This window comes from Polyodon spathula, chromosome 11 (genome assembly GCF_017654505.1).
Source record: "Polyodon spathula isolate WHYD16114869_AA chromosome 11, ASM1765450v1, whole genome shotgun sequence".
Classification (NCBI taxonomy): Eukaryota; Metazoa; Chordata; class Actinopteri; order Acipenseriformes; family Polyodontidae; genus Polyodon; species Polyodon spathula.
The window spans coordinates 32,871,675-32,884,009 of NC_054544.1; the positions used below are offsets into that span (position 1 = coordinate 32,871,675).

Below are 12,335 nucleotides of genomic sequence, written 5' to 3' on the forward strand. Positions count from 1 at the left end.
CTTTTGGTTGTTAGTAGCTTATTGATCCCAGAATCTCATCAAGCATCTTCTTGAAGGATCCCAGGGTGTCAGCTTCAATAACATTATCAGGAAGTTGGTTCCAGACTCTCACAATTCTCTGTGTAAAAAAAAAATGCATCCTATTTTCTGTTCTAAATGCCCCTTTGTCTAATCTCCATTTGTGACCACTGGTCCTTGTTTCCCTTGGGTCGACATTGGCAATACCTTTTAGAATTTTGAATGCTTGAATCAGGTCGCCGCATAGTCTTCTTGTTCAAGACTGAATAGATTCAATTATTTTAGCCTGTCTGCATATGACATGCCTTTTAAACCTGGAATAATTCTGGTTGCTCTTCTTTGTGCTCTTTTTAGAGCAGCAATAGAGGTGACCAGAACTGAACACAGTATTCTAGATGAGGTATTACTAATGCATTGTACAGTTTTAACATTACTTCCCTTGATTTAAATTCAACACTTTTCTTTATATATCCATGCATTTTGTTGGCCTTTTTTTATAGCTTCACCACATTGTCTAGATGAAGACATTTCTGAGTCAACAAAAACTCCTAGGTCTTTTTCATAGATTCCTTCCTTCCATTTTGAGGTTTCTCCTATAATATTTCCTGTTTTCTACATATTAACCTCTCTCTACTGCATTCAGTTTGAGAATTAATCTTTTATGCGGGACTTAATCAAACGCTTTCTCGAAATCTAAATAAACCATGTCATATGCTTTGCAATTATCCATTGTCGATATATTTTATTCCGATGTTTATTGGTCTGTAGTTACCTGGTTCAGTTTTGTTTCCCTTTTTGTGGATCGGTTCAACCCCTGTGTCAAGAGACTATTGCATGATCTTGGTTAGCAGTTTGTAAATAACGTATTTCATTCCTTTGAGTACTATTGGGAGGATCTCATCCAGCCCAGGGGATTTGTTTATTTTAAGAGCTCCTAGTCCCTTTAACACTTCTGCCTTGGTAATGCTAAAGTAATTTAAAACTGGATATGAACAGGTTGACATGTGGGGCATGTTGTTCATATCCAAGTATGGGACTTTTGAGCCCCCTGTTCATCTATTATCCATCTGGCAGCTGCACCTCTCCATGTTGCCCCCTCCGGTATCCTAAACACTGTTATTTATAAACTGAGTAACTCTTGCCTTTCCAATCTACACATGCAATTTCCTGAAGTTATGTAACTCTTATAAGGGATCTTATAAGCACTCTGCATATCTACATTACTGTACTTGTTAACAATGCATAACCAGCTTGTTTCTTAATATGAACAAAGGTGTCTTAAGGCTTAAAAGGGAGATGCCCCTAACATTTACATATTTACGATGTTACCTTAAAAGCAACACTTTTGGAAACATTTCTCTGCAAGATGAAGTTTCTTTAAATTTACTCAGATGTGGTTTCCTTGCAGCTGATACTACAGGGCTGCCAATAAGGTGTTGCTGAAATGACTGGCACCAAAGGGAATTAGTGTGAAACCAAGTGACACTGCAGCTTCAGCTAGGGGTATTGTTTCTTGTATCAGGCTACATATACAGTCATAAGAAGTGCAGTGCATGTGTTAAGGAGACAGCTTTGAGTACACTGTAATAAGAGACAGGCTGTGCAAACACAACCCCATGTGCATCAAGAGCCAAATTCAGAAACTGATGCATTGCTTGAGCAACACCTTTACAACTAAGAGTTCACATTATAAAAGTACAGACACATTGAGAGAGAAAGCACTGGCAAACCATGAAAAACTGGAGACAAACTGAGAGGCAATCTTGAATTTGACAGATTTACAATCAAGTGAGTTGTCACATGGCATGTTAAGATATCCTTGTACTGACAGGGCATGTATTTCACATGGATCTCAAGAGGTTTCTGTGAAATCTTTTATCATAATGTAGAGCAATCCAGAAATATGTTCAAGATGGGGAGATATTGTATGTTATGTTATGTGTGTATGTATGTATGTACAATACAGTGTGTTTGTTCCAGTGTGTCTGTTAATCTGTGTTTATTTATTGTATGTATTTGTGTATTCTAGCAAAGCAGCATGTTGCCACTCAAGTTAAAGGAAAGATAATGTATGGGAGTTAGATAATACTGAAATTCAGCAGTAACTTCACAGTTCCTTCAACTTTTCTAGCTGGAGAACGCTTATGCCAATCAAGATGCACACTCTCCTAATAAAAAGTAGGACAGACTAAATGAAATTATTTTGATGAGCTGTGGATTATCGCAGACCGACTCGTGGGTTTCATACACTGCTGTACCACAGATCTGTAACGTTTTACTGACTTATTGATTAATTGATGTCACAAGATGTTGGTCATCCAAAGCCAGTTTGGGTTATGCACCAAGGCAACGTCTCTAATTTATAGGTATGCTTGCATATTCAACCATATGTGTTGCTAACTCAGTTGATAAATTGTGCACCACAGAACACATATTGATGGTTGAAGATGGTCTCCCACAATGCTAAATATCTTGGTCTATATAACAACGACATAGCTAAGACTTTCCTAATGTTTGGGCACTGGCTCCACAACACAGCTGCCCCCAATATCCTCATGAAACAGTCAATGTCTGCAGTGGAGAATAAAAAAGCAACAATGCCATCTACTGGTAACACATACCTATCCCCTTTTAAGCCTGCCCTTTGTGCTCTGGCACTATGATTAGTTCTGACTTGTGTTTACTAAATACCAGCTTTCTTTGCTTTGTTAACAGGAATGTGATCTCCATTAGCTGTCACATGCTACTACAAGTTTAACTGGTACCACATGGCTTACCTCCAGATTGCCAACATACTTGAATAACTGAATAATGGACAAAGCTAGATAACTGATCTATACCTCGTCCACTCAGAGGCCCAGTTCTCATCTGCTCAACAGAATGGTATCTGGGCTGAGGGAGTCAAGCTAAGTGTAACATGTTAATGTTTCCATGTTCTGCTGATAACATAATGTCAGCATGCTCTGAGCTGTAGGTCAGGTGTCCTTTACACAACTGCGCTAAACCAATGTAGCTTAATTATAAATCTAAAAAAAAAAAAAAAAACTGCTGTACACTGACAAACCTGCTGTAAAAGCTGTCCAACACTTGTAAAATCAATAAATAACACTTGCAAAATGTACCACCCATTTTTTGTTGTATTCTGTAAGACTGCTCAAAAGTCAAGAATTCTAATGTAATACCCTCTAGAAAGACATGTAAATGTGTGCTTGTTTGTGCACATCTCTGTATTTTACTATGTGGGCCAGTAGAAGCAGAGACACATTAGCTTCTACTTTAGTAACACTATAATAAATCATCAGTATGGATTACATACTGTTCACGAACAGTTTGTGCACCCCTGAAATAGATCAAACAGGGCTTGTTTATTGCATGGTGCTATAGAAAGATGCACACTGCAAAAAAAAAAAATTCCTCAGCAGGTGGTGTTTTTTATTTTATTTATATATACATGATGTAGTACCAGAACATACATCTCACATCACTACACCATTTGTCCTGAAGGGGGGGAACAGCAAGTTTTAAATACAGCTGTCCATAAAAACTCAGGACCTAGTCATAGCACCAAACAATATATGTTTATCATTGGAAATGCAGAGGCCTAAGCAATTCCCCAAAGCTCTTCGGCTTAAATAGGTCTTCCTACAGAGAATATCACAGAAGACTAAGACACATACCACACTTTCCTGCGCTATGTGTGTGTGTGTGTGTGTGTGTGTGTGTGTGTGTGTGTGTGTGGGGGGGGGGGGGGGGGGGGGGGGGGGGGGGGGGTCGGGGGTCCTCGCCATCAATATTATTTGTTTTCTCGGTCAATTTCATATAAAATCCTCCAGCTCCCGACGCGCAAATTGCATCAAAATTAGCACTACTAGTAATTGTAACAATTGTTGTTGCCTATGTACACGAAAACATATCAAACAACATTAAAAGACGAATTTATAACAACCGTTTACTAAATGATAATAATGTATATATAGAAAATATAATAACGTGCAGTGCAGCAAATAGAAAATGCATGTATTTCTAAATACATATTAAAACGTCAATAACAATATGGAAAACCCTTCGATAGAGAGAACTTTTATAGAAAATGACATATTGCTAATTCCTTTCTATGATATTTTTTTTTTTTTCAAATGAAATGAAGCGACACAATGTGCTTAGAAAAATAAGAACTTATTTTATTGATACATACTTTACACGTCCGTGCATAAAAAAAGAGAAACCAGACATGAAAAATGCAGTAAATTCACACCACAGGAGATCACAGGCTACACGAACAACACTGCTCAGTACATTTGCATGATTGAAAATTAAAGGCATGTCTTTTAGGACAAATATGTATACAATTTGAAGAGGTACATGTCTGTATGTGTAATGAATTGAGTAAGAATCAAACCTGCACAAATAAACAATCCTAGGAATTAAACATTCGCTATTTGATTGGCCACCTGTGAATGTAGGAACAAGCTCCTCGCAACATGATTGGCCCCACCGAATGTTGGAACAAGCTCCTTTCGATTTGATTGGCCCCAATGCTTACAATGCTGAAACAAATGTTGGAACAGGCTCGCGATTTGATTGGCCGACTGTGAATGTTGGAACAAGCTGCTCGCAACATGATTGGCCCCACCGAATGTTGGAACAAGCTCCTTTCGATTTGATTGGCCCCAATGTTGGAACAAGTGTTCCAACATTGACTCAAAAATCGAGATGACGGAGGAGGCGCGGTTTCAAACACCAGAGATCAAACTAGGATTCCGTTTACACCTTTCTATAAACTGATAAAATAATTGTATATGTCATAGTTTCAAAATTAAAGGGTAATATTCTCAGTGCATCAGTACATAATTTAGTTTTTCTCTCACAGAAACAAAGATACAGTCTGTTTCTACAGATGATTGATGATGTACAATGCAGTTTTAATGGGCAGCATAATTAAAATATATCTGATGTTGGTGTTTTAACAATATGGCGAAATAACGGCTCGCGGAATATATATTTACTTTGTGCTACTCTGATACTTTGTAGTTAGGGTAAAGTGTCCAGGAATAAACAGTGTGCCGAATTAACTTTACCTTTAGATGAGAACTATATATTTTTTAGTTTCCAGTCATTTTTTGTTACCCATCACTACTCAAACGCTACACTAAATTGAACAATACCTTTACAGAGTTAACTTTTAAAGAGTTTTTTTTTTTTTTTTTTTTTTTTAATAATCTGTGTATTATGTGAATGTGTCCCATGTGAACCCCAAAACATCTCATGGGCGATGCCAGAGAAAGGCGGTTAATACATTCCTAATACTGGTAATTCAAAATCCTCATATATAGACTTTTTATGTCTGGTTTTATGCAGTAAAAAGAACGTGGCTGATTTTGTTGTCTTAATACGTCTTACAAGAACTGGATATACCTACCGAAGCTTTAGCATTACCAGTAAACTCAACAATGTGTATGGATGGTTCGTCTTTTGCTTATCCCAGGAGATATACCTGCGTTATACAGTACTATGTTCAAAATGATAAAGGTATTCATTAATCTACTTAAAGTTTACCAGACATGCTGTTGCAGGATTCGATTAGATGCGCACAACCCAGTTAAAATTGGTACAACGATGTACTGAATTACTAACCAGTTGTTGAATATTTAATAATTAATTTCTTAATGGCTCTCATTTTAAAGGTCATCTGTCGCTGTCTATGCAGCTTATTGTGAGTTACTGCACACAAAAACTGCTGCCTGGCTGTACTGTGATGAAATTTCAACGAATACGCCTCTGCTTTAGACACGTCAGCTGAAGCCGACGAACACTATTTAGTGTTACACACAACTGCTACTTGGAGCTGTTCTGTAACCACACGGAACAGTTGCCGGTATATCGTAAAGGCAGAGGTAGAGTTTGCCGTTTTGGTATTTAATTTAGGTTTATTTATTGTTAACAGTTTCAGCGACGTGTTGGTTATTCCATTATTTCAACTCTAATTCACCAACAATAATTAATAATAATAATAATTGAACTGTCATCATGTCGTGGCATATCTTCATGAAGCAGGTATTTCAATTAATGTGATTTATTAAATGTACTTTTTACAAATTATTATTATTATTATTATTATTATTATTATTATTATTATTATTATTATTAGTTGTTGTAGTCGTATTCGTTTTTTTAAAAAGCATATTTTATTTAACTTCCTGGTATGTTTATCGCTGTTGATACTCTGAGATTAATGTAGTTCAGTTTTCATTTGGTGCAGTCAAATAGTAACCCTATTTTTAGAGTTCGTAGCACTTATTTATTGTTGCAGAAATAAATATACCTTTTTTTCAGGTAATAAATATGTTAAGCTGGTCTGTGAGTGAGTGCGTGCGTGCGTGAGTTAACTAAACCGCTGGTGATGTACGTTGCCATTAAGGTGTATTTTGGTTTCCATGTTAAGAGAATATCTGCTATTTTCTGTAAAGTTCTATACAAAATATATAACGTAACCGTCTGTCGATGTGAGGACCATATGTGAAGGCAAAAAATAATTTGACCTTCGTAGTTTATTTTTATTTATTTATTTATTTAAACGTAGCAGTGTTTTTAAAATAACGTTTTTGAAACCTATTTCTATGTTGCTTTATCCACTAGTTTTAATACAATTACTGATCATTTAAATGTTATTACTTTAAACTGTATTTGTTTATGAATATGAACAGTATTGCGGATCTCACCATTGTTTTATCTGGAATATAAACCTAAACGTTGATATTCCTGTTCCAAAAACAACCATGCATTTTTTTTTTCTATGATGTTGCCCTAAGGCTGTGGCTCAAAACATGTTTGATCTATGCACTAACCACAGATGTTAAATAAACTTTGCAAACTATTCACAGTCTTACTCCATGCAACTCAAAAGATGATGTTTTTTTTCTATAAATTTGTTCCCAATACTTCAATCTGTTACCTCAAAACTAATGTGTGTGGTGTGTGTTTTTTTTTTAAATATATTTTAGAAATCCTGAAAGCATTATTGGATTGAAGTTTAAGAGATCACTATGGAAATGCCTGAATCAACGACGGAGAAGAACGGGAGGCAGCGCAAGCATTATTCTTCTTGGAATATGAAAATGAACGAACGCAAGCATGCAGCAGATTTGGAAATTGAGAGTGTAACACTGTTACAGGGCTCCAATAATGAAGTTGGACATTCCGTTCCCAAAGTGTGCTATGGGCTTAAAGATGAACTGGGAAATGTCTGTTTACTGCTCTTCCTTTATGTCCTTCAAGGGATTCCATTAGGTTTGGCTGGGAGCATCCCTCTTATACTCCAGAGCAAGAATGTCAGCTACACGGACCAGGCTTTCTTCAGCTTTGTGTTTTGGCCTTTCAGTCTCAAGCTGCTCTGGGCGCCTTTGGTGGATTCTATATATTTGCAACGGTTTGGACGGAGGAAATCCTGGCTAGTGCCAACCCAGTATCTCTTGGGACTGTTCATGTTGTATTTATCATATACAGTAGACTCCTTACTGGAGAACGATGGGCAAAAAGGCCCTGATATTGTGACTCTCACTGCTGTGTTTTTCCTGTTTGAATTCTTGGCTGCCACACAAGATATAGCAGTGGATGGATGGGCATTGACTATGTTGTCTAGGGAAAATGTAGGTTACGCCTCAACCTGCAACTCAGTCGGTCAGACTGCAGGATACTTTCTAGGCAATGTACTCTTCTTGGCATTGGAGTCACCTAATTTCTGTAACAAATACCTGCGTTTTGAACCACAGGCCAAAGGAATAGTCACTCTTTCAGGTACAAAGGTTCAGAATCTTATGATTAAGAGGGTTTTTTATGATCAGTTAGGGATATGAATCCATTTACTCTTGACTAGTTATACCATTGTTTTACAATATAAAAAAAGACCTGACACCCCAAGTACCATTGTTGCAATAGTGGTATCATGGAGGGATAGATATATACTATTTCATGTGCTAGATCTATAGGGGCATTAAACTTCACGCAACTTTCTTTTTGTTTTACCTTGTTGTCTTTTCATGCACCGAATAATCTACTGAATATTCTAAAAGTTCAGATGCTGGTGTAAAAAGTATATAAACACAGATTCACAACTAAACATTACAATCAATGTATAAATTATACAGGATTAAATATTGATTCTAAGTATTCACACTATAGTCTGTATTTTGTTGGCTTTGTAATAATTCTCATTGAAATTTATAACCTCTGTCATTTTTGTTTCCTGTTTTAGATTTCTTGTTTTTCTGGGGTATTGTTTTCTTGGTGACTACAACATTAGTTGCAATATTGAAAAAGGAGAACTGTAAAAAATCCAAACCCAGTGAAGAAACCCAAGGTGTTATGGAAACATACAAACTACTCTTTTCAATTATCAAGTTGCCAACTGTTTGGACGTTTTGTGTTCTGCTACTCACTGCTAAAGTAAGTCCTTTTATGTTTTTCAGTACCAGTAAAGACACAAATGTATAGGGATTGTCAGTGGCTTCACAATACAGAGGATACATAGTTTTGTTCTTCAATTAATATTCCATCCACTTTCGAGAGAGACTTTGAATGGTAATTATTTATTTATTAGCGCCTCCATACTGTTACAGCTTTGAAAGCTCAAACCCTGTTTGGACTCTATGTACTAACCACAGAATTTAGGAAACTGCATAATGTCTGGAGTCCACCCTTGTAACACAATGTTTCTTTTTCTGTTATCATTTATTTTTACTTATACTTTTTTTTTTTTGTTTAGATGGGATTTTCTGCAGCAGATGCTGTAACTGGACTTAAATTAGTTGAAGAAGGGGTGCCTAAAGAACAACTGGCTTTGCTGGCCGTGCCTATGGTACCTTTGCAGATCTTATTGCCTCTGATTATTAGCAAGTATACTGCTGGCCCTCGACCGCTAGACATCTTTTACAAAGCCTTCCCATTCAGGTAAAATGTGATTTATTATTATTATTATTATTATTATTATTTATTTGGCAGATGCCTTTATTCAATGCGACTTACAGGTGTTACAGGGCAGTACAGGGTTGCAATGTAAGATTCATATTTAAATACAGTATGGCTTACAGTAAGTGCAGTAATACTACTAGTACACAGTATGAACTAGGATCCAACACGTTAGGATTACAACATTTATATTTACAAAGACACTGTAGTGCAATTAGCTCATTAAAATGTGTTGCCAAACATCACATTTTAAATCGGTGAGTTAACCAAGGGGGCCGTCAGTGTAAGAAATAAGCGTCAACGAACCTCATTGCTTAGAAAAAGGTAACGACATGCAAATAATATGTTGCTTGCGAGCAACTTGTTATATATAGTAGATGCTCTTGCATGCTGCATTTACTGTTTATGTATCCCAGAGTGTTTTTTTGGTGCCATTATTTATTAGAATCCTACATTTCTGTGTTGCAGATCAAAATCCCAGTTGATTTTCAGGGCTACATCTGTCAGACAAAATCAGTATTCAATGGGATTGACAACCCCTTGTCAGCATGGGGTCTATGTCAGGACCTGTCCTTTATATCTGTGTGATTGTATGCCATCCATCCTCTGTGCTGTGTTCTCTTAAAAACATTGGCCTTTTGTCACACGATCATACCTCTGTCTTGCCACATAGTTTCACTAGGGTTTTCATTCTGTTCACTGGGATACATGTGACCTTATTAAATACATAAATTACAATAAGTAATAAGTTCCTTCGATACTTGTATTTCAGACTGCTGATAGGGTTGGAGTTTGCATTGCTGGTTTGGTGGACTCCGAGTGTAAAACAAGATGGAGGATTTCCTGTATATTACTATATAGCCGTGCTGCTAAGTTATGCTGTTCACCAGGTGAGACTTTGTTTTGTTTTATTCTGCTTAATTCACTGAAGCTTTGGTTCTCAAGAGGGGTCTCGTCAGTTATTCAGACATCCACATTCGTGGAATAACTACACTATAAAGGATCATGGAGTGTCATCTAATAGTGCTCCAGATCTTTCAAATATAAATGTCAAAATGTTTCTTGTTTTATTTCAACTCAAGTACAAAACTAGCAGAGCACAGATGGTAACAAGTTTGTTAAAAGCTGTTTTTTCTGTAACACTTTCAATACCAAAACACAACCAGTATTTATTTATTTGTTTGTTTATTTGTTACATGTGGTGTGCTTTTGAAATTGTTTTGTTTAACAGGTTTCCTTGTATAGCATGTATGTAGCTGTCATGGCTTTTCACGCTAAAGTAAGTGATCCGCTTATTGGAGGAACATACATGACTCTCTTAAATACTGTAACCAATCTCGGAGGTAACTGGCCTTCCACATTGGCTCTGTGGCTGGTGGATCCACTCACCTTGAAGGAGTGTAAAGGAGCTGAAGGGCAAACCTGTGGATCTGCAGAAGAAGTTGGGGTAAGTATTTTTTTTTTATTGGATCACACTGTCAAGCAGCTATCTGCATTTACAGAACTTGAATTAAACTTAGTCATTGTACCTCATACCTTTCATACTTTAACCTCTGTTTTTACACCACAAAGCTATTTAAAGCTATACGTTTTTACTAGTCCTGTATTTTTCATATTTTCTTTCCTTTCTTAGTTATGCACAAAACTCGGAGGCGCCTGTGTGACAACATTCGATGGCTATTACGTGGAGTCTGTAGTCTGTGTTCTTATTGGTTTCGGCTGGTGGTTCTGGCTTGGAAAGAAGATGCGGAAGCTGCAGGAGGAAAATCCATCTGCATGGCAATGCAGGAGAAGCAAATAAAAGCCATAAATAGACACCAGATCTATGATTTCTTTCAAGCTTTCATCTGGTGGTGCTAATGGGATGCAATGGAGCATTACTATTCTTGGTTTAAATGGTACTGACTCCGAGATCTATGGAACTTAGTATTCCTTCGCCACAAAAACATTATTTGCGTAGTTTTGGGATGACATACAAAGATGTAAATCTACAAGTATAATTTCAGTTTTATTATTCGATATGTAGATTTTGTTTTAAATGTATTTTAAGTCACATCTACTTCAGACAGCTTTGTAAAGGGACTAACTAAATGTGGTTTCTTTGAATAGTTGAATTGTATATAAGGAAATTTACCCATAAGGATTCATCAGACTGGTCACTATAGATCGGTCATCTTTTTAAGATACGATTGACTGGGCAAAGGCCCCAAGTAAATGGGGTTGCTTTGAACAGTTGAATTTTTTTTTTGTAATAGTGTACTATGATGCCCTCTGGGTATGTCAGGAAAATACATACCTCCCAGGATTTATATAGCACAATTAGCTGGTCCCTGTGACTGACCTTCCCAGCTTGTAAAATAGCATCTCCTTACAATTGCTCCAGACCAGATCCACATGAGCCCTTCAGTACTTCAGACAATCAGGTGTCGGATAATTCAGTCACTGTGACAGGCATTCAGAGTATGCTGAATACCTTTTTGTATCTAACATCAATGCAAAGTTTGATCAGGTGGTTCTGCAAGAACTTTTACTAGATCACCACGACCTATCTTCTGATACCATCCAGAACCCCTGTTCTCCCTAACTTACATCACCACGGTTCAGAAGAGATTACTACATACTTCTACAGTATACAGACAATCTCCTCCCGTCACAGGTGATGATCACTATGCTGGCGTGCAGTACTATCGTTTATCAAACCCCAAACTAAAATATAATCTAGTCTATTTGTGCATTATTACCGGTGCCTTTTTTTAACCCTTTGAATGGCCTACTTTAAATAAAGACCAAATAAACTATATAAATGTATAGCTGGAATTCTCTTTTTAAATGTATATTGTCATCTTAAATATACCAAGAGATTTATTCTAGTTTGACTTTCTCCGTGAATAGTGAATAGCACAATACACTAGTTTTTTTTTTAATGCTCTTTTATTTAAAGAATTTAGCGTTGCTTTAAAATGTCAGTCAAACTACAAATATTACACTTTTATTTAGTTTAAGTTTATTTTTAATCTTGTGAAGTTAAGATTAGAATGTGTAAGAAAAATGGAACTTTTTACCTCCTGAAAAACAAACAAACAAAGCTGGTTGGCTATAGACTTGTTTACTGACTGCATGTTTTAAATTCTTTTTTTTGTTTAGTATAAATGTGTAAACTCCCATTTTTATTTGTGAGCTATTAATATTAGGAAGTTTTGCAACGTACTTTTAACTGATAATGTAATTATCTGCTAATTAAGTACCATAAACCATGCAAAACAATACCTTCTGTTTTCCCCTATACATTGCTAAAATTAGTTTATTGACACACATAGTGGATAAAAAGCAGTTTGCAGTATTTTGCTTGTTTT

At 36.4% G+C, this 12,335-nt stretch overlaps 1 protein-coding gene across 2 annotated transcripts; it reads left to right on the forward strand.

Moving 5' to 3' along the window:
* Window positions 1–5,832: 5,832 nt before the first annotated feature.
* On the forward strand, window positions 5,833–11,790 carry LOC121323638 (acetyl-coenzyme A transporter 1-like). 2 transcript variants are annotated; one of them, XM_041264811.1, is made up of 7 exons: window positions 5,833–5,912; window positions 7,020–7,812; window positions 8,270–8,460; window positions 8,780–8,964; window positions 9,755–9,872; window positions 10,214–10,429; window positions 10,616–11,790. In XM_041264811.1, exons 2-7 carry the CDS (start codon window positions 7,062–7,064, stop codon window positions 10,781–10,783), a joined length of 1,629 nt encoding a protein of 542 aa, XP_041120745.1. In that variant the 5' UTR covers window positions 5,833–5,912; window positions 7,020–7,061; the 3' UTR covers window positions 10,784–11,790. The 2 variants fall into 2 exon arrangements, with proteins under 2 accessions (XP_041120745.1, XP_041120744.1); XM_041264810.1 differs by lacking the exon at window positions 5,833–5,912 and adding an exon at window positions 5,919–6,072.
* The last annotated feature ends 545 nt before the right edge of the window (window positions 11,791–12,335 follow it).

Excerpts from the sequence above, each read along its gene's own strand:
- LOC121323638 (XM_041264811.1), top strand. The coding sequence starts at position 7,062 with ATGGAAATGCCTGAATCAACGACGGAGAAGAACGGGAGGCAGCGCAAG. Across the intron at positions 7,813-8,269 it reads AGGAATAGTCACTCTTTCAG|ATTTCTTGTTTTTCTGGGGT; the intron begins GTACAAAGGTTC and ends TTCCTGTTTTAG. Across the intron at positions 8,461-8,779 it reads TTCTGCTACTCACTGCTAAA|ATGGGATTTTCTGCAGCAGA; the intron begins GTAAGTCCTTTT and ends TTTTTTGTTTAG.